This window comes from Leopardus geoffroyi, chromosome D1 (assembly GCF_018350155.1).
Source record: "Leopardus geoffroyi isolate Oge1 chromosome D1, O.geoffroyi_Oge1_pat1.0, whole genome shotgun sequence".
Classification (NCBI taxonomy): domain Eukaryota; kingdom Metazoa; phylum Chordata; class Mammalia; order Carnivora; family Felidae; genus Leopardus; species Leopardus geoffroyi.
The window spans coordinates 63,571,250-63,595,770 of record NC_059329.1 but is presented as its reverse complement, the minus strand read 5'-3'; the positions used below and the strand labels follow the sequence as shown (position 1 = coordinate 63,595,770).

Here is a 24,521-nt window from a genome sequence, read left to right as displayed (position 1 = left end):
CATACAACATCTAGCTATAAGGAGATCTGGGAAAAACTCCAGCCTCTGTGGAACAGAGGAAGAGGTGGCAAAGATGTTGAACATGCCAGTCCTCAGTATGTCTTAAGGAATATCCTTGAGCCTGGCTTTTCCTTTAACTTCTTAGAAACCGGCTAAATGCCAATTTCAGTATTTGTGTTAAAACTTTGTGCAAAAAGAGGTTGATGGGCACCTGGCTGGCTCAGTCAGTTAAGCATCCCACTTTGGCTCAGGTCATGATCTCACGATTCATGAGTTCGAGGCCCACACTGGGCTCTCTGCTGTCGGCACAGAGCCTGCTTCGTATCCTCTGTCCCCCTCTCTCTCTGCCCCTCCCCCACATGCACTCTCTCTGTCTCTCACACAAAAAATAAATAAACTGAAAAAAAAAGGTGGGGGGAAGCATTGAAATGTTCAGAAATTAGATGCATAGTACCAACACCTAAACATACAGTGCCCCCCCCCCCCCAACAAGTCTCAGTCCTCAGGTCTCTTCTCTTCTCCATCTGTAGTTTCTAGGAGAGCTCATCCAGTTTCATGGTTTTAAATACCATCTATTTGTTCTCAAATTTATGTCTAGTTCAGATCTCTCACTGAATCCCAATCCCATTTAAACAATTGCCTATTCCACATCTCTACTTGGACGTCTAACATGTACCTCAAGGGGCTCCCGGATGGCTCATTCGGTTAAGCATCCGACTTTGGCTCAGGTCATGATTTCATGGTTTGTGAGTTTGAGCCTATTTCAGGCTCTTTGCTGATAGCTCAGAACCTGGAGCCTGCTTCAGATTCTGTGTCTCCCTCTCTCTCTGCCCCTCCCTGGCTCACATTCTGTCTCTCTCTCTCTCTCTTTCTCTGTCTCAAAAATGAATAAATGTTAAAAATTAAAAAAAAAAAAAAAGATCTCTGATTTCTCCCTTACCCCAAACTACTCTAATTGCAGTCTTCCAACTTCAGTAAATGGGAACACCATCCTTCCACTTGCTCCAGTCAAAAACTTGAGTTATCTTTGACTCTTAACCTAACATACAACACACCCAACCATCACAAAATCCCACTGAGTCTACACTAAAAATATATCCAGAATCCAACCAACTCTCATCACCATTACCACCACCTGCCCCCTTACCTCAGCCCAAGTCACTATTAGATTTTCAGTTAGAAGGGCATTACTGCAATGCCCTTCTAACTCATCTCCCTGCTTTGGGCCCTTGCTTCCAACACCTTACAGTCTCTGCCTCACATAACATCAAGAACGACCCTTTAAAAATAATACTAGGAGGGATTCTGGAAAAATGGTGGGAGTGACAGCACAATTTTGAAATCTCTCCCAAATTCCCACATAAAAGGACATAAAAGTGACAGATCAATTAGACAGTAAAACCCCAAACCCAATGATAACATTTTAGTGAAAATGGGGCTAAGAGATCCTTACAAACCCCAAAATGCAAGTGGGTGGGGACAAAGCACCTACAGCCCCAAGAGTTACATGGCGTTGTCATTTGTAGGGGAGGAGGCAGAGGGGAATAAAGACACAACTGACACACCTGAGACTAGGAAAACTCCAATACAGCCCAAAGGCATTTCCTGGGGATCAGAGGGCAAATTTGAGAACAGGAGGTGAAAGTGGAGGGAGTTTTCCCACTCCAAAAGCAGTGAAGTCTGTAGGAGCTGAAGCAATCTATGCCCGATGGACTCCTGAAACCAACTGGCCAGGGTCCCTTCTGGGACAGAGCTTGACAAGAAGGAGAAAGTGCTGGGGGTGGAATTAAAACTGAGCAGAGTGGAAGCAATAGAGAAAAAGAGAAAAGGTCCAGACAAAACTGGGAGAGCAAAACAGAAACCAGGAAATCTCAGAATGCTGGCCACCAGTTTTTGAACAGTACAGAAAAAACAATAGAAACAGAGAGGTTAGAAAGCCATTTTGAACCTCACCTCTTCCTAAAAGTTCAGAAAAGCCATTTTTTCAAAGGTGAGCAACAGAAAAGTATCAACATCAAACTCGTACAAAACTTTTATAAGAAAAAAGAATCCGGACAGAATAACATCTTTAAAGACAATGGAAACGTATCAAGAAACAGTAAAACAAGCCCATTGCAAAACAAGATAAAAGACACTAGGAAAGTTATATAAGTCATGAAAGAAGAACACATATCAGAATTAGAAAAATTCAGAAATCATTTGATACAACTCAGGAAATAATTAGAAATAAAGGGAAAAATCATTTCAGAATGGAAACTTAAAAGGAATTTGAGAGCAAAGAAACTTAACAGGTAATACCTTAAGAGAAATAAAATGTAAAAAATGGATAACTATAAAATAAAAAGGAAATAGAGGTTGTTTTTTTTTTTTTAATTTCAAGATAAAGGGACAAATATTTGGGATAGATGATAAGGATCTAACATACATGTAACAGGAGTCCCTGAAGAAAAAACCAAAGCGAGGGAAGAGATCAATACTAAAAAACTTCAAGAAAACTTTCCTGAAATAAAAAAAGACATAAAATTATATTTTGAAAGAGCATACCTGAGAATACTGCCTCAGAATGTTCAATAACAAGCATACTCTACTAAAATTACTGAATTTCAAGAAAAAAAAGAAAAGAAATGTTTCAGGCATCCAGGCAAAAGGGGAAATAAAATTTTGCTTCCACAAGCCCTTCCTGAGGAATCTAAAGAGAATTAGCTTCAGACAAACAAAATTACTGAGAGACTGATCAACACAGACTGCTTAAATACATTGTTGCTTGTAGAGCTAAAATTAAATGAGATTTTACTAAATATCAGTTACTAGAAGGGAAACAATATAGTATGAAATGATGCTGTGGAGAATGCTGGTAATTCTCTTGCTTGCCAGGTTTTGAGAATGGAAGACTAGAACCTTGGAAGGCATGTTGGCTGACTACCCAGTAGCTATTCCCTTCTCCCTTCTTCTGTGGTGGTAGAGTCCATCTTCCACGAGAAACTAGAAATGTCAGCCATTTGACTTCCCAGCCCTTCTTGCTGCTGGAGGTAGCCACATGACCTAGATTTTTACAATGAGATGTAAAAGTGTGTCTGCTGGGGAGTTTCTGGAAAAGATTTCCTTTCCTGGTAAAATGTGAGAGTTAGAAAAAAAAATAGTTTCAGGGGCGCCTGGGTGGCGCAGTCGGTTAAGCGTCACGATCTCGCGGTCCGTGAGTTAGAGCCCCGCTTCGGGCTCTGGGCTGATGGCTCAGAGCCTGGAGCCTGTTTCCGATTCTGTGTCTCCCTCTCTCTCTGCCCCTCCCCCGTTCATGCTCTGTCTCTCTCTGTCCCAAAAATAAATAAAACGTTGGAAAAAAAAAAAGTTTCAAACAGAGAGGGAGGCAAATGATAAGAGACTCTTAGATACAGAGAACAAACTAAGGGTTGATGGGAAGGGCGGAGGGGTGGGGAAATGGGTGATGGGCATTGAGGACGGCACTTGCTGGGATGAGCACTGGGTGCTGTATGTAAGCGATGAATCATGGGAATCTACTCCTGAAGCCAAGGGCACACTGTATACACTGTATGTTAGCTAACTTGACAATAAATTATTTAAAATAATAATGATAATAAAACCTTTAAAAATATTTTTTAAACTGTGAGTCGGGCAGGAAGAGCTCTCCCTCCAGTGTTTGTTTCCCTTTCCCCTGATTTTGCTTAAGAATGGGATGCTTGGAGTTGGAGCTTGTCTTGCATTTATAAGGTAATAAGCCTAAGGATGAAAAAAACTTTTTTTTTTTTTTAGTTTAATCTATTTGAGACAGCCAGAGACAGCACAAGTGGGAGAGGGACAGAGAGAGAGGAAGAGAGAGAGAGAATCCTAAGCAAGCTCTACCCTTCCAACCGGTGCAGAGCCTGACACAGGGCTCAAACTCACGAAACTGTGAGATTATGATCTGAGCCAAAATCAAGAGTTGGATGCTCAATCAACTGAGCCACTCAGGCGCCCTGAAAAAACTTTTTTGATTACAGCCTCCCCTACCACACACACCCCTCTAAGAGGCTCTGCCCTTACCTATAGCTAAAACCAGAAAGGAGCAGGGGACAGACATGAGGAACCTGATACTTGATGACATTTTTCAGCCACTGAAACAACCTGGAAGCACCTACCTGGAGACCTCTCATTATGTGAGAATTGTTTTCACATAATTGTTAGGCTACTCTCAGGACTTCTGTTACTTCCAGCTAAAAGCATTCTCGGTGACTCAGAATTCAAACACATAAGCAAAGTCAAAAGACAAAGAGAAATAAAGCCTCAATGACATTGCCTGGGTGCTGAATCCAGCTCAGCCTGAATCCAGCTGCATCCATGTATTTTTTTAGTTATGGGAGCCAATAAATTCCTCTTTTTGTTTACGTAGCTCTGAGCTAGAAACATGTTATCCAAACCCAACTTGCACATTTAGGCCTACATAATGTAGGTTTATAGCCAATACAAGCATAGCTAAAGATTGGAGCCTCCTCTACTATACATACCCTTCTAAGAGGATCTGCTCTTACCTGTAGCTAAAACCAACTAGTTTGTAACACAACCCATTCCCCTTCCCAGAGCTAATGGATATGTGGTTCTCTCTATAGGGTAGGTTAAATCAATCATATTCCTTCTCTTGAAAATTTGAAATAAGTCAGTCACACATACAGGAAAACTTAACTGACAGATCATCTAGAGTCAAGGATGGGGTTGGTACCACAGGACGCCCAAGTCATTTGGAAGCAATAGTTATAAGGGAGCAGAAAGTTCAAAGAAGGCAGAGACAGCTAGTTTTAGGAGAGAATCAGGGGAACTGGGAAGAAGCACAGAGAGAAGTAGAGATAAAAGGATAAGCAGCAATTTGAGAGATGTGGCTCTCTTCCTGACTTTCTAGTCTCCATTTCTGTGAAGAGTGGTGCTATTACATCTTTTCTGCCTTTGAATTTGGTAACTTTCTGTTTTGTGAGCTCCAAAACACAAGACAAGGTTGAAGAACTATGATTGAAGGTACCAAGACCCACAGGAGCACTCAAGCAATAAGGTGCGATACAGTCAATTCATGTGTGATTCTGGGCCATGGAAAGAAAAGCTAGTGTATTTTTAATACAACTTGGTGAATGCAATATCCCAACAAAACAAAACAGAAATCACTAACAACTTCATAGCCAAGTGAAAGAAAGAGTCAAATAAAGCTTTCTTATGATAAGAAATATGATATCAATTAAATCAAAGAAACATAAATTACCTGTCACCACTGAGGGATTTGGGCTTCAATTTAAAATAGATATGTATCAGTATAATGTGTGTGTGTGTGTGTGTGTGTGTGTGTGTGTGTGTGTGTATAAGTCAACCTGGAGCTGCATTTTTAAATATCAATCTAACTGTGAAAAACCAAATAATGTAGACCTTTACTGTAGGTTTCCTTGAATGAGTCACTCAGACATTGAGTCACTCAGACTGCTGCTTAGTCCACAGAGCAGCAAAAGCTTCTCGTCAAACATATTTATATACTTTTCATGTCTTCAGTATTTCTTACAGGATGATTGGGAAAAAAGTGTCTCTTCTCTTCCATTTCTGGTGTACTCACTCTTACAATGCTTACCTCTATTCTTCCTCTTGCTGGTCATACTCGTTGTGTGTCACACTCCCAAGAGACCCTTCCTGCCACATGTAGCCCCTTGGCCAAAATATACAGTAAGGACAGTTTAATTGTTTACATTCTATCTCTACGCTAACTTCAACACCACCCCAACCAAAACATACAGGAAAGAGTTTATAATAAAAATGGAGCAATCCTTTGTCCTTTCTCAGTGTAACAGATTTATCTTACCACAGATAACAAAAAGATACACTGATCTGGGTAAAGTTAACGTAAGAACCTTAAGTTCCTGAACTTGACACCTGCCAGATGAGAAGAATCATTATCTGATTGTATTTTCCTAGTTTTAAACTGCTCAAAATTCCTGAAACGATTGTAAGGGTAACAATATTGATCATCTTTTTTTGGTTCTAGTACTAAGACTGTTCTTTGGAAAATGTTGGAGAATGAAGCTTAAAGACTGCAAGACATGTTGCAACTATGTTATTAGTAATAGATTGAGTCTTCTTCTAGGGGTCAGACTCTAGTCAGTGTGTAAGTTTCTACTGTAAGGGGCTGATTTTTCATGTTTGTATGTATAAGTAGAGGTACTGAAATTATTTTGTAATTTGGCTAAAACGATGTACACATTTTGCCTCACTTAAGTAACAAATTTCTCAGATAGATGTATGTTTCTTAAACACCACTAGTTCTGTTTTAACTGCTAGATATTTAGTTTTATTAAATACTACTCCAATTTTCATCAAGAATTTAAGAAAAATCCTAAATCAGAACTTTGGTTCTAGTTCCTCCATGATATTACATTGATTTTTCATGTTGATCTTTTTTTTTTTTTCCTTCAAATGTTGGTTTTGAAAAATCTCAAATATGTAAGAAAGTTTAAAAGTACTACAAACCCCTTTTACCCATCCACTTTGATTCAACAATTATTAACATTTTGCCCACATTGCTTTGATTTTCCTTTTCTCTTTCCTCAAAAACATTTGAAAGTAAGATAACAAGCATCAGGACATTTCATGCCTAAATGTACCGGTCCATGGTGATCCTTTAAAAGTAGAAGGGATAGGGGCGCCTGGGTGACTCAGTCAATTGAGCGTCCAACTCTTGATTTCAGCTCAGGTCATGCATGATCCCAGGATTGTGGGATCAAGCCCTGAGTTGGGCTACTTGCTGACCGTGGAGCGTGGTTAAGAGTCTCTCCCTCTGCCCCTTCTGTGTGTGCTCTCTCTCTCTCTCTCACTCTCTCTCTCTCTCTCTCAAAAAAAAAAAAAAAAAAAAAGTAGACGGGATAACCCAGGACATTGCAAGTGAATATTTTCACTTTCATTAGAATTTAGAATAAAATTTTAAGGTTTTTGCTTGTTTTGCCATTCAAAGAAAAGTACTACAATATACCAAAACATGAATTAGTAAAAAATATGAGAGAATAATGTGAAATATCTGGTTTTCCTCAGTCCTTAATACTAATAATGCTAAGAAGTTACTATCTTTAGCATGTATCATTATGTGCTGAGCACTATACTAGACATATCACCTCTTTTAATGCTGCAAGTTAGGTATTTTAACAAAAATACCTAATTCCCATTTTACAGGCTAGTAAACTAATGTGTTTGGTTCTAGAGCCCTACCTCTTTCCACTGACCATGTAAAACAAATATCAATAGTCTCTACCATTTAACCTAGATGCACTTGAGAACAAATATGCCCCAATTGGTGTGATTTGTAAAAGACATGTGCTGCTTTCAATGAACCTTCCACTTCCTTGTCATCTATTTCCTAAAATTGACTTCATGTCTTTATTTAAAAAAAATTTTTTTTTTAATTTTTTTTTTTTCAACGTTTATTTATTTTTGGGACAGAGAGAGACAGAGCATGAACGGGGGAGGGGCAGAGAGAGAGGGAGACACAGAATCGGAAACAGGCTCCAGGCTCTGAGCCATCAGCCCAGAGCCCGACGTGGGGCTCGAACTCACGGACCGCGAGATCGTGACCTGGCTGAAGTCGGACGCTTAACCGACTGCGCCACCCAGGCGCCCAACTTCATGTCTTTAAATCATCCTGCTGAAAACATACTAGTTGAGTGAAGGCGGTGGTGGGGGTTAAGTACTTACATGTCAGATGTGCCTGAATGCATGTAATAGTTTTATCTGTAACTGGGTTAGTATTGCAAATAAAGGAAATGTGAACATGTATTTCCTCCCTGATTGTTAACAAGTTTGAGGACTGAAAGCCAGTAATAACTGGTCACCATAATAGCTCAATACTAATAGATTATCTTACATGAAATGAAAAAGAGTTGTCTGAAATAAAGCAAATATCAAATAAGCAGAGTTCTTCAAGTAAATACAAATTTACTTGGCAATCAAATTTAATAGTAAACAAAATGCCATTATGACATTAGAGAGTAATTTCACGGAGTTTGAATGAACGAGAGGAAGGACAATGTACTTACATTCTTTTACACACCTCTCATTCCACTCAACTGGATGCACACACGTGCACACAAGCACAGGCATGAGTGAGCAAAGACACACCCACACTCTCTAACCCCCGCCCCCCACACCTGTGTGCAGTACCCAGGTCATAGCTGCTCCCTCCACACCTAAGGCCTGACTCTGTGGCCATGCCATTGGCACTGTGCATGTGACTCTCCCTGCTCCTTCCACCCTTCCTACCTGCCTGCCTGTGTCTCCTTACTTAAATACCTTCAGAAATCAAGGAGTCCCAGGGGGTCTTCAGGTCTGTAGATTGCATTACCTTCACACCAAGGCAGGTAGAGGGGGGCAGAAACAGAAAACAAGGAACTAAGTTCAGACCAGGCTGAGAACTTCTGATTACACAGGGGATTAGAATTGGGAATTCCTGCAGCCAGCCCCCCTGCCCAGTCCAGGATACCTTCAGGGCAGAGGCCTTGACAGACTGCAGGCCCCCAGTTAGAATCTGGATCATGTTTTCGATACATGGCTCATGAGACAGCTGGCCACAATCGTCAAAGACCAGCTCTGCTGAGAGAAAGGGATTCTGCCTTGGGGCCTGTCAAGAAAGGTCATGACAGCTCGTGGGGCTACAGGTCAGTATCTGCTGTCTGCCATGTGGCCTTGACTGCCTGTCCCGCCTCCACACATGCCATCCACTCCCTTACCTGCAGGATGTTGGCCACGAAGGAGGTTATCTCCTCCTCTATGATAGACACAAGGTTCTGGCCAATCATGTGGTCCACCAGGCGGGCCAACTGTCCCAGCCGCAGCCACCACGCCTCTGTCTGCCTCAGCTTCTGCTCCAGCTGCTGGCCCTGTACCTTCTGAAGATACACCGAGAGTTGGTCAGTCCTGATCCTCTTGCAGTTTTTCAGCCGCTCCTGCAGGCCCTGTTGCATGTGATACGTATCCTCGTGAACCTGTCAGAATAGAGAGTGGAAAACTCACTGGACAAAGGGAAAAGAAAACAAACTGGCTACCCGCTGGCCTGTGCAAAACTCTCCGGTCTCAGAGTCTGAAACCTAGCACCTCGATATACCCACGGAAGGCTGCTTTTTGGTAGAGATTAGCCCCCAAAATCCTTTAGTGACCAGAGAAGATGCAAAATGGAGAACATACATTGAGAGGCCACAGTGCTAATTTGATAGGCCAGGCCTGTCTGCTAAAGGCCCCAAGGATCGAACTCAGAGAGAAAATGTGTGCGTGTGTAAACAGAGAAGCTTACTAACACACAGGCTACACAAAAGAAGAGAAAGATTGGATAAGTAGGGCTCGGCAATAATTCCAGGACACGGATTCCAATCAGCAGGGCTGGGAGGTGTGGCCTGATGGCTAGCATAATACTCCTTACGTGACAGCAGATGCTGTCTCGGGGCACTGACAGAGGCTTTCCACTGGGGGATGAAGAATGTGGGATAAAAGTCTAAGAGCCTCTTGGTGGCTCTTTCTCACATCTGGGAGGTTGCTGACAGTTGCCACCTCTCAGGATTTGTCCTGTTGAGGAACAGAGGGGAGACACCAGGAAGACATGCTTGGCCAGATGGACCTTCTGTCCCTGAAGCTCTCCTGTCTGTTTTGATGCTCAGTAGACTCTGTGATTAGATTGTATTCTGCTCAACCTGAGCTCAAACCGCAGTCTTCTGAGACCCAGACATAAGGCACTTGAGGCCTGAGCCACACATCATACACAAATGTGCCCTTGGGCTTGACAAGAGGTTCTCTTTCACGCTCTAGAAATACCCTCCATACTTTGAGTGCTTCCCACTTCACAGCCCATAGTGCGACGCATCACCACTAGCTAGTTACTCGTGTCACTCGTGCACTGCACTGGCAATTCTACAAGGACGAGGCCTCTGTCACATCTTATTGCATTTATTGCTTCACATAATGCCTGGCACAGGTGGTTCCACAGGACATATAAAAAGAATGTATCACTCAAGCTGAAAGGGCTTACTGAGTGCCAATTAGGATAAAACCATACACAAAGCAACAATAATTACTACACAAGTATGTAATCAGTATACATTTTTAAAGCCTCACCACTAAGGGGCAATATCTTCAATACCTTCAAAGTTCTGAGGAATTTTTTTAACCTGTAATTCTGTATCTAGCCACAGTATCACACTGAAATTTGGGGATGAATAAAGACATTTTTAGGTATACAAAGACTCTAAACATTTACCATCCACAGATTCTCTCTGAAAAAAATGAAACAAAACAAACAACAGTATATTTTTGACAGAGGAAAATGAATATAAGAGCTACAAGAAGCTTTGATGAGCAAAGACGTTTGTAAAACATATTGCCAGGTCTAAATGAGCAGGCTACAAAACAAGAATGTTCATAACAATCCAGAAATAAATTCCAGTAGATCTGAACATAAGTGGAATAGGGAGGGTGGAGGGTGGGGAGAGGAAGAGAGGAGAGAAAGGAAATTAGAATACAGTAAAGGTTCTTATTCTGCTAGGGAGAAAGACATGGATACAAATGCACACTTGGCATTCATTCACTCAAAACACTCGCTGAGCACCTACTATATGACATAACCTATAAGAAGCACTACAGATATATCAGTGAATGAAACAAATAAAAACCCCTACCCTCTTGGAGGTGGGGGGAGAAATACAATAATATATAATATAATAATATATAATAATAAATAAGTAATTTATATTCTACGTAAAAAGGTTATAGGTGCTATGAGCAAAGGAAACACAGAGTAGAAAAAGGGGTCAGGGATGCTAGTGATAGTGGGGGTTTGCAAGTTTAAATGGGTGACCCAGAGAAGGCCTTTCTGACAAAGTGCTTTTAGAAAAAGACATGAGAGAGACATTGTTATAAAAGTGTAAATGGAACAGCTACATCTTTTGAGCAGGTGTATACATTTCTTACATATGGATTCAGCTGCAAGTGAGAGAAAACTGGAAAAAAGTGCGGTTTAAGCAAGTAAAAAGTTTATTTAATGCAATAAGAAATCCCTTAATGGTATATTGGCCCAACAGTATCGATAAAAACAACACTCGTTTTGGGGCAACTGGTGGCTCAGTCAGTTAAGCGTCCGACTTTGGCTCAGGTCATGATCTCACTGTTGGTGGGGCTCAAGCCCTGCATCGGGTTTTGTGATGACAGCTCAGAACCTGGAGCCTGCTTTAGATTCTGTTTTTCCCTCACTCTGCCCCTCCCTCACTTACGCTCTGTCTCTCTCTGTCTCTCAAAAATAAAACATAAAAAAAAAAGCTCCTTTTATGTTCCTTCTCCTCCATCTTTAATATGACTTTTGCCTTTATCATTGTGTACAAGCTTCTCTATCACCAAAAATTTCATCCAAGGGTCAGACAATAAGTCAGGAGTAAATGCTCACTATGACATCCCGGTTAGATATGCCTCTTTTAAAAAGTTTTCTCGGTGACTTCCACTTATGTTTCATTGCCCTGAACAGAGTTAAGTGGTTTCCTCCAGCTACAAGTTTATGAAAAGAAACAGTCAAGATTCTAAAACTAAGAAGGATGAATAGGCATTGAGTGGTTCCTGGGCAACTATGAGAAAAATAAAATGTATAACATCCAAATCATTAGAGGACAATAATGGCACCAAAAATGTAAACAACCCACCAAGAGACAAGAAACACAAGGAAGAATCAACCAGAAATTGCAGGAAATAGAAAACATCAACATAAGATGGAAAAAATAAGTCCAAACCTATCAGTCATCATAATAAATGAGATAAATCTATTGCGAGACATAGACTCTCAGACTAAATGTCTTCCAGCTATTTGTAAGAGATACACATAAAACAAAGTAACAAAGGAAGGTTGAAAACAAACTAATAGAAAAAGATACATGGAGCAAATGCCTGATGTAGTTTACCTCAAACAAAAGAGAACTCTAGCAGAAAAGTAGTAACAGAATGCAGACTTTTCATAGCAATAAAGTCACCAAGAAATACTATTATGAATCTTTATGCATACAACATGATTTTGAAATACATGTTGCAAAATGAAAGAACATCAAGGAGAAATGAACAAATCCATCGTCATAGGAGGGGATGTTTTTAACATGCATCTCTCAGAAACTGAAAGATAAGGTGGATTAAAAAAATTATTGTGGTGGTAGAATATTTGCACAGAACAATGAGTGAGCTTGGTCTAATATATACATTTTCTTAGACTGAGTTCCCTAGAAGAAGAGCCTGAGAGAGGAATTTGGGGAAATGTGATTTATTAAAAGAATGATCTTCAGGAAACAAACCTCCAAGGGAAAGAGGGAAGCAAAACAGGAAAGGGGAAAGTGCCAAGCAAGAGCTCAGCAAAGGCTGTTCTTGTTCTGATGTAGAGGGGGAGGAGGCTTTGGAATGAAGACCCTATTGTACGGCTGTCCCACCATGAGACAAGGAGCCAAAAAGAAGGCAGAGGAACTGTGACATATGAAAGAGACTATGGAGAAGTGACCATTAAATGCAGTGCACAATTTTGGACTGCATCCTGAAACAAAAACAAAAAACAAAACAACAAAAAAACAACAACAAAAAAACCAGTTATAAAGGACATTTTTGGAATAATTCGCAAATTTCTAGGAAGGACTATGGGTTAGATAACAAAATAGTATCCAAGTGAAATCTCCTAATGTTTGATCATTGCACTGGAGTTGTGGAAGAAAATGTCCTTGTTCTTAAAGAGAAACACACTGGCATATTTAGGGGTAAGGGAACTTACCATGTGCAACTTAAAACTCTCAAATGGTTCAGGAAAATAATGTATACTCACATAGAGAAAGAAAAAGAGCAGAAATGATAAATAAGACAAACTAATAATCTGGGTAAAAGGTAAATGAGAGTTTATTATACTATCCTTGCAACTTTCCTAATAAATTTGAACTTATATCAAAATAAAAAGTTATACAAGAAAAGAAGTAAGAAGAAAAAAAGAAAATGGGTTTGTCCCAGTAATGCAAAGCTGGTGTAACACCAATTATTCACCATATTAGACTAAAGGAGAAAAATTCCCATAATCGTTTAAACAGAATCAGAAAAAAAAAATCACTGGACAAAATTCAACACCCATTCGTGGTAAAACCTCTTAGCAAACTAAGAATTGATGGGAACATCCTTAAAAATTGATAAAGGTTATCTACCAAACACTCACATTTTATATCATTATTTATTTAGTGTTTCAAATCTATTTTAGTTATTTAATAATGCTACAATTTATTGGGCAGCAGGATGCTTTTATTAGCACAGAGTACAGGCTTGGCTCTATAACAATTCAGTTGCCATTTGGGATGATTACTCCTTTTCCCTCTCCCCTGTGCCACCCCTCACCTTTGGGGTGACTGCCAACAGGGACAAGTTCCATTCCATTCCACACAGCAGCACAGAAAGTGGCTCTACATGTTGCGTTTGCTTGTCTTTTCACTTTTCCTATGGTGCTTTTTAAAAAGTTAATTTTAATTTTTTTAACGTTTATTTATTTTTGAGAGAGAGAGAGAGCATGATTTGGGGAGGGGCAGAGAGAGAGGGAAACACAAAATCTGAAGCAGGCTCCAGGCTCTGAGCCATCAGCACAGAGCCCCACGTGGGGCTCGGACTCACGAACCATGAGATCATGACCGGAGCCAAAGTTGGACGCTCAAGCAACTGGGCACCCCAAAAAGTTAATTTTAGTACAGACAAATGTCTTGATATTTTTATGGTTTACACTTTTTAATATCTTAAGAAACCCTGAGATAATAAACATGTGATATGGTCTTCTGAAAGCTTTTTGGATTTTCTTTTCACACTTAAGTCTTTTATATACCATGAATTAATTTTTTTTTTTTTAATTTTTTTTTTTCAACGTTTATTTATTTTTGGGACAGAGAGAGACAGAGCATGAACGGGGGAGGGGCAGAGAGAGAGGGAGACACAGAATCGGAAACAGGCTCCAGGCTCTGAGCCATCAGCCCAGAGCCCGACGCGGGGCTCGAACTCACGGACCGCGAGATCGTGACCTGGCTGAAGTCGGACGCTTAACCGACTGCGCCACCCAGGCGCCCCATGAATTAATTTTTGTGTATGGTGTAGCAACTATTAGAAAACAATAATGTTTTAAAATACCATTTACAATAGCAATAAAAAGATACCAAATATCTAGTAATAAGTCTAATGAAATATATTCAAGACCTCTACAGGAAACCTATAAAACCTCAGTAGGAGAAATTAAAGAAATCAAAATACATGAAGAGATCCATGTATATGAATTAGAAAATGAAATATTAAGATATCAATTCTCCCTCAAATTGATATACAAATTTAAAACAAGCCAATAGGGGCGCCTGGGTGGCGCAGTCGGTTGAGCGTCCGACTTCAGCCAGGTCACGATCTCGCGGTCCGTGAGTTCGAGCCCCGCGTCGGGCTCTGGGCTGATGGCTCAGAGCCTGGAGCCTGTTTCCGATTCTGTGTCTCCCTCTCTCTCTGCCCCTCCCCCGTTCATGCTCTCTCTCTGTCTCAAAAATAAATAAACGTTAAAAAAAAAAAATTTTTAAAACAAGCCAATAAAAAAAAATCCCAGCAAATTATTTTGTGGAAATTAGCAAGCTAAACTTGATATGGAAATTTAAAGACCCTAGCACAGCCAGGGAAATCTTGTATAATAAAAAGTTATAGAACCTATAATACCAGATATCAAGACGTACCACAAAGCTGCAATAATTAAGATGGTGTGACACTGACCAAAAGACAGACTAATCAGACACAAGACAGTCTAGAAACAGACCCACACATATACAGTCATCTGATTTAAGAAAATGACACCACTGTAATTAGGTGGGGAAAGGATATTTTTTTCAATAAATGGGGAAAATAAAACTTGGCTCTTATGTCACACCATACATAAAAATTAATTTGAAATGTACTATAGACCTAAATGTGAAAGAAAATATAATAAAAGTTCTAGAAGAAAACAAGGAAATATCTACATGACTCTGGGGCAGGCAAAGATTTCTTAAACCAGGACTCAAAAGGCACTAATCAAAAAAGATTGACAAAATGAACTTCAAGAAAATTAAGAACTTCTGTTAATCAAAAGACACCATTAAGGGACACCTGGCAGGCTCAATTGGTAGAGCATACATCTCTTGATTTCAGGGTCTCAGGGCCTTGAGTTCAAGCCCCATGTTGGGTATAGAGCTTACTTAAAAAAAAAAAAAAGACACTATTAAAATAGTAAAAGGGTAAGCCACATATATATATATATATATATGTATATATATGTATATATGTATATATATATATTTGATACAGGATGCATATCTAGACTATCTAAAGAACTCTTACATATTAATAGGAAAAAAACAGACAACAGTTAAAAATAAACAAGAGACTTAGACCATCACAGAAGAAGGTACCAAAACAGCCAATAAGCATATGAAAAGACGCTCAACAACCTTGGTGATCACAGAAACACAAATTAAAACTACAGTGAGGGGCACCTGGGTGGCTCATTCGGTTAAGTGTCTGACTCCTGATTTCAGCTCAGGTCATGATCTCATGGTTGTGAGATCAAGTCCCGCATCTGGCTCTGCACTGAGTGTGGAGCCTGTTTGATATTTTCTCTCTCTCCTTCTCCTTCTGCCCCTCCCCTGCTTGCATGTGCTCTCTCTCTAAAACAAACAAACAAACAAACAAACAAACAAACAAAACTACAATGAGATACCACTATATACCAGTTTGACTAAAATTAAAAACCCTGACAATACTAAAGGTTGATGAGAACATAGGACAACTGGAAGTCTCCTACACTGTTGGGGGAATACAAACTGGTACAACCACTCCAGAAAACTGTTTGGTACTATAAAACAGACATGTACCTTATTCCAGCAGTTTCACTCCTAGAACACATACTCCAAACAAATGAGTGCTTATGTCCACCAAGGGACATGCACAAGAATGTTCTCAGCAGGGGCGCCTGGGTGGCTCAGTCGGTTAAGCGTCCGACTTCAGCTCAGGTCATGATCTCACGGTCCGTGGGTTCGAGCCCCGCGTCGGGCTCTGTGCTGACAGCTCAGAGCCTGGAGCCTGTTTCAGATTCTGTGTCTCCCTCTTTCTCTGACCCTCCCCTGTTCATACTCTCTCTCTGTCTCAAAAATAAATAAATATTAAAAAAAATTTAAAAAAAAAAGATGTTCTCATCAGCATTATTCATAACAGCAAAAGCTGAAACAAACTCAAATATCTATTGATAGGAGAATAAATTGTGGTATATTCATACAGGAAATACTACACAGCATACAAAAGAGTGAACCACTGCTTCCTAGAAGATTATGGATAAACCTTGCTAACATAATGTTGAGTGAAAAAAAAATGTTGATTCCATTTATATGAAATTCAAATTCAGACTAAATTAATCTATGGTGACAGAGATCAGAGTAGTAGCTACCTTTGTGGGGGTATTGACAGGAGAGGTACCAGGGAGCTTGCTGAGGTGCTGGAAATGTTCTACATCTTGATCTGGGTGGTGGTTACATGGATGTATATACATGTAAATATTTCAACAAACTGCACACTTACAATTTTTTTACTGCATGCAAAATTTACCTTAACTGACAAAATAAACCTCTATTTTTATTTATTTATTTTTTATTTTTAGAGAGAGAGAGGGAGCGAGCAGGGGAAGGGCAGAGAGAGAATCTTAAGCAGGCTCCATGCCCAGCACGCCCACAACCATGGGCTCATGACCTGAGCTGAAATCAAGAGTTGGATGCTTAACCAACTGAGCTACCCAGGCACCCCCAAAGTAAACTACTATTAAAAAATTTTAATATTTTTGTAACATTAAAACAAGAGTGGGATTTAGGAACTGGGAGGTACAGAAAGGCCATGGAATAGCTTGCCCCCATCTTCGGCCCCATTCAGCTTAGTGCAGTGTCAGGTCCAGCTGTTATTGTCTGGAGGCTGAAGGCCATTTCCCTGTATGAATCTACCTAGGGCTTCTCGCACATTATTTCTCACGTACTAGATCTCTCTCAGATCTAGTTTACCTAGAGACGGCGATCAGCCAGAGAACTGGGTAAATATCCAGCCCCACCCGACAGACAGCAAATTATAGTGACAGGAACATGTAGCAGGGCCTCCAGGAGCCCTAGGCAGAGGGCAGGTACCACAGATGCAAAGTAGGCGTAATTAGGAAGGACTCCATCACCGGATGCTTCTACCAGCCACAGTGGCCTATTGAAGATTCAAAATAGGTTCAAAGATAAGCCTAGTAGCATAAAAGATCCAGACTCCAACTTTCAAATTCCCTAATGCCCCTGGCACAAACAGCTAAAGAAAAACCATTGCTATGTTCCTTCTCCTCCCTGTTCAAGGCCAGGACCAACCCTTAGGGAAAAGGTTGGGTCCAAGCCTCTGCCCATCTGTAATTGATCCATCCACCCCACAACAGAGACTGCTGGTGCCGGGCAGGACAATGACTCTGGGCCAACTTCAGAGTCCAGACCACACAGGGGATCCCAGGAGAAGTGTGAGCCAAGAGGAGACTGGGCCTCTGGCAAGCTCAGCTTGGGGAAAAGGTTCACAATAAATTGCACTGCAGCCTCTTACCAGGTGCAGGATGGATGTGCAGAGGTGCAGGCAGCGATGGAGCAGCTGCAGAGCCTTGTGGTTCTCCTTGGCTAGAGCCCGTTGCAGGTCCAGCAGCCCATAGCATTGATCGGGGTCTTGGGGGAGCCAGGATACAGAGCGCAGCTCCTGCAGAAGCCTGCAATCAATGGCTAAGCTTGTCAGAGCCGGCATCTCAGCCTTCTTTCCTTGAACAATTCCGACCTCTTCCTAGCCCAGCACACCGCAGAATAAGCAAAGATTTAGAAAGATTCTAATATTCCTGGTGACCTACAGAGACAGATTCCTCTTGAGAATTCTTTGGAAGAATTCAAGCTGAGGAAGTTGCTGGCCGGGGAATGCTTTGGGAAAGGCCTGGAGTTATGTGCAAATGTTTCTACTGACTGACCTTTCTGCCAGGAGAGTGTCTCCTTGAAAGGCCTAAGGGCCCAAAAAATCTAGATGGGCAGATCAGTTTTAGGATCAAAGGTGAGGAACCTCTAACTTCTCTATGGGCTGACCATCCCTGAGAAAACCTGCTTCTGTTATCTACTCTCTCCATGAGAATTCTACATCTCTAAAAATCCTTGAAAAAGACGAAAGATCCCCAATAAGCAAAAGGTGATCATAATGGGTATCATTTATTCAGCACCTATTAAAAGGCATTGAACATGGTACTTTATATTCACAATCTCACTTAATTCTCACTATAGCTGCGTGGTAGAAATGTTTATCCCTAGTTTTTATATCAGGAAACGAGGCTCAAAGAGTAAAGTCCTTGCTAGGGTTCAGGATTTAAATTCAGATCTGTCCAGTCTCCAAGCCCTTATGCTTTTAATTACACTATGATGACTAGGCTAGACTGGAGGATTCCCAGAGCAAAGGTTTCAAACTAGTAACCCGTGGGTCAAATTCAGACTGAAAATGTTTTCATATGTTCCAGTAAGAGTTGGCCAGCACACTGTTTTAATAAAAATTTGAGTTAAGCAGGTAAAATTAAGACATTTTACAACAAAATGTGGATTTCCAGGAAATCCTGAAAAACAAGGCAGCTGGCATGCTGTACCCATATTCCCAGAGGCAACAGACAACTGGAACTCAGTAGTGACTGTCCTATTTAGATCCAGTCTCCAGACTGTATTCCCCTGCTCCCTCATGTCTTGCACCTAATCCACTACGTTTCTTCCATAGCTCCGGCTCAGGCCCTGTGGGCATCTGAGTTTGCAACTTCTATCACTGAAGAGAATTAGAGTGGCTGAGGAGTGCAAGATAAGTAAGAAAGTACTGAAAACAGGAATAACTAAGCTTTTCTTCAAAAAAAGAACCCAAAAGGTACCATGGGAAGAGCAGAGAATTTGAATTCAGGTACCTGAGTTACATCCCTAGATCCAATACTCAATAATTGTGTGGTCTGGGGCAAGGTGATGTAGGAATACCTAATTACATGAAAATATGCTCAAGATACATTATTCATAAAAAAACTGCTTACTTAACAGTATGTCAAGTATGACCACATACGTATATGTGATAGAAAATAAGACCAGAAGGGAAATGTGCAAAATGTTTGTCGTGGTTATTTACGGTTGGTAAGATTAAAGATTTTTTTCTCTTTGTGCTTTTTCATGTCTTCCAAACCTTCTACAAGGAACATGTTATTGTTTTTTTGTAACAATAATTCAAAAGGTCCATTGACATTGTATTTTGAAGACCTTACCTGCTAATATGCAGAAGCCCAGCTCCAAAGTGGGGCACAGCAAAGAGCAGATGCTTCCCTAGGAAAGTCCGGTGCCGGTGCAGCCCGTGCAACTTCACACTCCTCTTCCAACTACAGACCAGAGGGCAGCGACAGCATGCTACTGCTCCCCACAACACTTCTCCCCACATCCCACACTGTCACCACCTACCAAGCCAAGGCCTTGTATAAGAGGCAATATTTGAAGAACGGGATGGACTGGAGCTGCTGCCAGAGGACAGAATGGCGGTGCCAGGTGCCCAGTGTGATCGTCTCACTGCCCTCCACAGGATGGACATGCAGGATCCCAAAGGGAGAGAAGATGTAGTACTCAGGGTTCACCTTCTTGGGTGGCACCACCACCAGGCTGTAGGGCCTTTAGAAAAGAGCTCTGGTCAGGGGCGCCTGGGTGGCGCAGTCGGTTGAGCGTCCGACTTCAGCCAGGTCACGATCTCGCGGTCCGTGAGTTCCAGCCCCGCGTCAGGCTCTGGGCTGATGGCTCGGAGCCTGGAGCCTGTTTCCGATTCTGTGTCTCCCTCTCTCTCTGCCCCTCCCCTGTTCATGCTCTGTCTCTCTCTGTCCCAAAAATAAATAAACGTTGAAAAAAAAAGAAAAGAGCTCTGGTCAGCAGGAGCCCTGGGAACTCCTGCAGACGTCAGGAAGGGACAAAAGAAGGATGGAGAGGCGAAACATGGCAGCAGGAATGAAGGCAGAAGAAAGTGGGAAGAAGGGAAAGAGAAAAGAATGATCTTCAAACTCAAAAAAGGAAACAAATATTATTAATGTTTTAAAAGTTTATTTATTTATTTTGAGAGAGAGAGCAAGTGGGGGAGGGACAGAGAGAGAGAGAGAGAGAGAGAGAGAGAGAGAATCCCAAGCAGGCTCCCTGCTGTCAGTGCAGAGCCCCACACAGGGTTCCATCCCACGAACTAAACCGTGAGATCATGACCTGAGCCAAAATCAAGAGCCGGACCCTTAACCAATGGAGTCATCCAAGTGCCCCAAGGAAATAAATATTAAGAATAAATGGAAGCCAAAGATGGAAGGGAAGAAAGAAAAAGGCACCCAACCAGGTCTAAGAAGATCATATCTCCAGATCCAGATACCTTACATTCCATCAAACCTAAGATGCCATCAGTTGTAAGCTGCAGCATTAAAAAAAAAATGAAACATTAAAATGCTGCCAATGTGATACTCCACCAATTTGTAAGATGCATCATAATTTCAGAGATGTTAAAATGTAAAAAAAAAAAAAAAAGTACATCTTAGAAATGATAAAATATGTATATCTCTAGGTACTGAAATAACATGCAGAGAAAATCAGTGGGTGCTGTTGGGAGTAACTGAGAATGGGGAAAAGCAGGGGGTGAATAGAAGACTCGACACAGGCAAATAAAGAGGAAAACTGCAACCAAAAGAACCACTCAAGTACCTCTGGAGCCACCTTAAAATCCTACTAAGTTCTCTTACTTTCGCACAATGCACCTGCTTCCCAAACTAAATGCCATTTATATAGTTGTATCTAGTTGCAGGGGACTGGTTAGCATAATGCTGTTTGGGCACATTCAATAAAGTATTTATCAACTTTTATTTTACAGTTTTATTTTCATAACTTGGAGCCAATAATATACTTAAGCATTAAGTATATTTGAAAGCCCTTTATAAGCTTTGATGTCCCAGTTCCTATGCCTATAATGCCTAAGAGATAAAACGGCCCTCTTCTATCTCTTCCCTCTCAACTTTCTAGAATACATGATTAAGCAAATGACTGAAGAACATTTAGATAGATCCAGAATGAACTCACTAAGTCAAGTCATGTAAAACTTTGTTTCCTTTCTGACAAAGTGACTAGATTTTCCCAAGTACTCTTTTTCCCCAAACCATTTCTTCTGAAACAAAGAGGAGCCATAACTTTTTCCAAGATAGTTAAGGAAAGAATATAGGATTTAAAACTGAATCTACCTGACTCAAGTCACCTCCCTTAACCACTGGGCTGCTTAGTTTCCCACAGTTTCCTGTACTAATTGAACCCTGGCTCCCCCAAGGAGCCTTCCTTCCCTTATGGGGATTCCTTCCCTTATGACCTTCTTAATGAACACTACTCCTTCTTTTCTCTTTTTCAAAAGCTGCTTTCTTCTTTTTTTTCTCCTCCTTCTTCTCCCTCTTCTCCTGCTTCTTCTAGGATTTTAAGTAATCTCTACAACCAACATTGTACAACCAAACTTACAACCCCAAGGTCAAGAGTTCCATGCTCTACAGAATGAGCCAGCCAGGCACCCCTAAATGCTACTCTTCCTGCACATGGTCAGGATAGAGGGTACTCTTCTCACTCCCCACAGCGAGTGCTCCTTTGGGGCATAGTTACTCATTCGACTGTGCTAGGCACTAAGGATATAGCAGTAAACAGGAAAAATTCAGTTCCTGACTTCATATGGAATTTAATTAAACCATTTATCGAGTTTCCCTTCTGTCCAAGTGCTGTGATTGGAGATGAGGACATAAAAATAACCACTACATAGTCCTTGCCCTCAAAGGGCTCAGATCAATCGGAGTATTAAGTGATGCTAGAGAGTATTTAACTGCTTCCCAAACACCTCAAGCTCTCTGCCTTACTGAAACACAGCAAGTTCTATATGGAACTCATCATCTACTTGCCTCCATGCCTGTTCCTACTCTGGATAATTCATTCATTCATTCAACAAATGTTATTGAGTCTCTACTCTATGCCAAATTGTTCTAAACCCTCAGGGTATGCTGTTAAACATAACAAACAAAAATCCCTGCCCTGACAGAGCTCTCATTCTATTGAAGAAGAAAGATGATAAACATAATAAATGAGAGGGGAAGAAAAGCACAGGAAGAGGAGGTTGGCAATGCCAGGGGAGGACAGGAGTTTTGGGGGGAGGGGGGAGGGGGGAGGGAGGGAGAGGTGACACTTGAATGAAGACTCTAAGGAAGTGAAGAAATAAATTCCTATCTGAGTATGAATTAACATCCAGGACAAATACCAATATAACACTGTATGTTAACTATGTTAGAATTAAAATGAAAAACTTAATTAAAAAACCTGGGACAAATCCAAGAAAAAATTGATAAATTCAAACACATTGAAAAAAAAAAACAAAACCCCATTACATGTCCAAGAAACAAAAGGAAACAATAAAGGGCAGGGTTCTGCTTTAACTAATGGTGCACTAGAAATTTAGAACACTCTCACTTGAGAACAACTAGAAAAAGGCAAAATAAACTGGTAAAATATGAAAATCATCTGTATGGACACATCAGGGAAGTCCAAATTAAATGCCGTGGGCTCTGGGTTTGTACCCTGGTCACATTATAGGTTGAAGCAGAAAACATGGCTTTCCTGGGTGTGGGTCCCCAGCTGCAGCCTCTGATCTTTGGCTGTCTGTGTCTACCCAAAGCTCGGCTCAGGAGCTGACAGTAAAACTGACACACAATCGCCAATAGTGGGATCCACAGGCGCCTCTGGGGAAAAGCACCACCATATGCTAAACTCACTTCACTGGATTTCCTTCTTTGGCAGATGTTCGTCCTATAATTATTCACTGCCTTTTAGTTCTCTTGCTCATGGTTTCTTGTCTCTCCGTGTGCCTAATTATCTTTGATTGTGCTGCTTCTCTGATTATGATGGAGCTGATAGTTTAAAAGTTCTAAGCTTGTAATTTTCTTGGTGTGAGCTCCCCACTGCAGTCAGTAAGCATCCCGTCCCACACCGCCACTGTTACTGGTCAGGTGTGGTGGCTGGCCACTGGGTGTCAGTAGGTAGTTCATCACAGTCAGCCACAAGTGATCATTTCATTAACTGTGGTGCCACTACATGGCATGGATTACTAGGACCCTATACACCATTTGCATGGAGCTCAGTACTGTTCAAGGCCAAGGACATTACCAAGGCAATATCAGAATCCCATATTTGAGGCTCCTTTCCTTTCATGATATCAGTAACGGTCCAATCAGGAAAGCAGAAACCAAACAGGGCATTTCAACAAAGTGAATTTAATAGAGAGCTTTTTTTTTTTTTTTTAAGGTGTCAAAGAAACAAACAGCCGAAAGGGAACACCAAGGTGGCACTGATACAATAACCGCAGGAATGGATACCAGCTCGAGAATGAGAGGAACATAGCGAAGGGGTCTGGATTCTCAGAAGCTATGAGCTTGGGGGAGGGGCTTGTAGACCTGGGGCCTGGATTTCATTGGAGGCGCTGCCAGACTGGTACCAGTGCCTTCGGAGTTTGGAGGAGGGGCAGTCAAGATACAGAAAGCTGATGGGCAGGTGCCACCCAGCTGGCGCTGGTGCCGTCAGAATCATGAAGAGGCTAATTCAGAAGGTGCCCACTGCCGCCAGGGTGGAGGACCAATCCTGACAGAAGGAGCAAGCAAGGGAAAGAGGAAGTTCCTTCTCTTATCTTGCTGTCCAGTCTCCTTCTAGCACCCCCTACTAACCAAACCTAACAGGGGGCGCCTGGGTGGCTCAGTCAGTTGAGCACGACTTTGGCTCAGGTCATGATCTCCTGGCCTGTGAGTTTGAGCCCCGTGTCAGGCTCTGTGCTGACAGCTCAGAGCCTGGAACCTGCTTCGGATTCTGAGTCTCCCTCTCTCTCTGCCCTTCCCCCACTCATGCTCTGTCTCTCTCTGTCAAAAATAAATAAACATAAAAAAAAAAAAAAACTAACAGGAGGCCAGTTGAAAAAGGAGGAGTAAAGTTTGCAGTCTCAGCCCCAGTGTCATGAAGTAGTGAGAGAAGAGCCAAAAGACAACTGCTTAATAACTGGCACAATGCTTTCAGTGAGAACTTGTTAAATGACCTGATCAGTAAATGCATGGATGATATGCCCCATTAGTGCTACATAAGCTCAGGAGAAAGACAGCAGTGTATGTAGGAAACAGAGCCTTCTGGGAGGGTACACGACATGCTGCTGAAGAGCATGGACTTTTGAGTTAAGACAGTGCTAGGTTTGTCTGTTTCTACCACTTAGTATGTGACAAGTTACTTAACCTCTTTATGCCTCAGGGTGCTCGTCTCATGTATGGAAATAATAACAGCACAACTCTTGGAAAAAAAAATTGATTAATGGTAATTATTATTTCTGAGAAGAGATGGGATTTGAACAGGGCTTTGAGACATACA

General features: G+C 41.3%; 1 protein-coding gene across 6 annotated transcripts in view; it reads right to left on the bottom strand.

The window, feature by feature from the left end:
* Positions 1–24,521, bottom strand: part of DNHD1 (dynein heavy chain domain 1) — a 79,777-nt gene that overhangs the window by 49,261 nt on the left and 5,995 nt on the right. For all 6 annotated transcript variants that reach the window (XR_006714039.1, XR_006714040.1, XM_045484332.1 and 3 more), the window contains exons 4-9: positions 19,545–19,748; positions 19,355–19,465; positions 17,644–17,800; positions 8,736–8,990; positions 8,489–8,626; positions 8,299–8,350 (exon numbers count right to left, since the gene is read on the bottom strand). Coding sequence is in view for 4 of the 6 variants with exons in the window: in XM_045484332.1 (XP_045340288.1) it covers positions 8,299–8,350; positions 8,489–8,626; positions 8,736–8,990; positions 17,644–17,800; positions 19,355–19,465; positions 19,545–19,748 (917 nt within the window). In the remaining 2 variants the exon portion in view is untranslated. The remainder of the gene's footprint in view (positions 1–8,298; positions 8,351–8,488; positions 8,627–8,735; positions 8,991–17,643; positions 17,801–19,354; positions 19,466–19,544; positions 19,749–24,521) is intronic.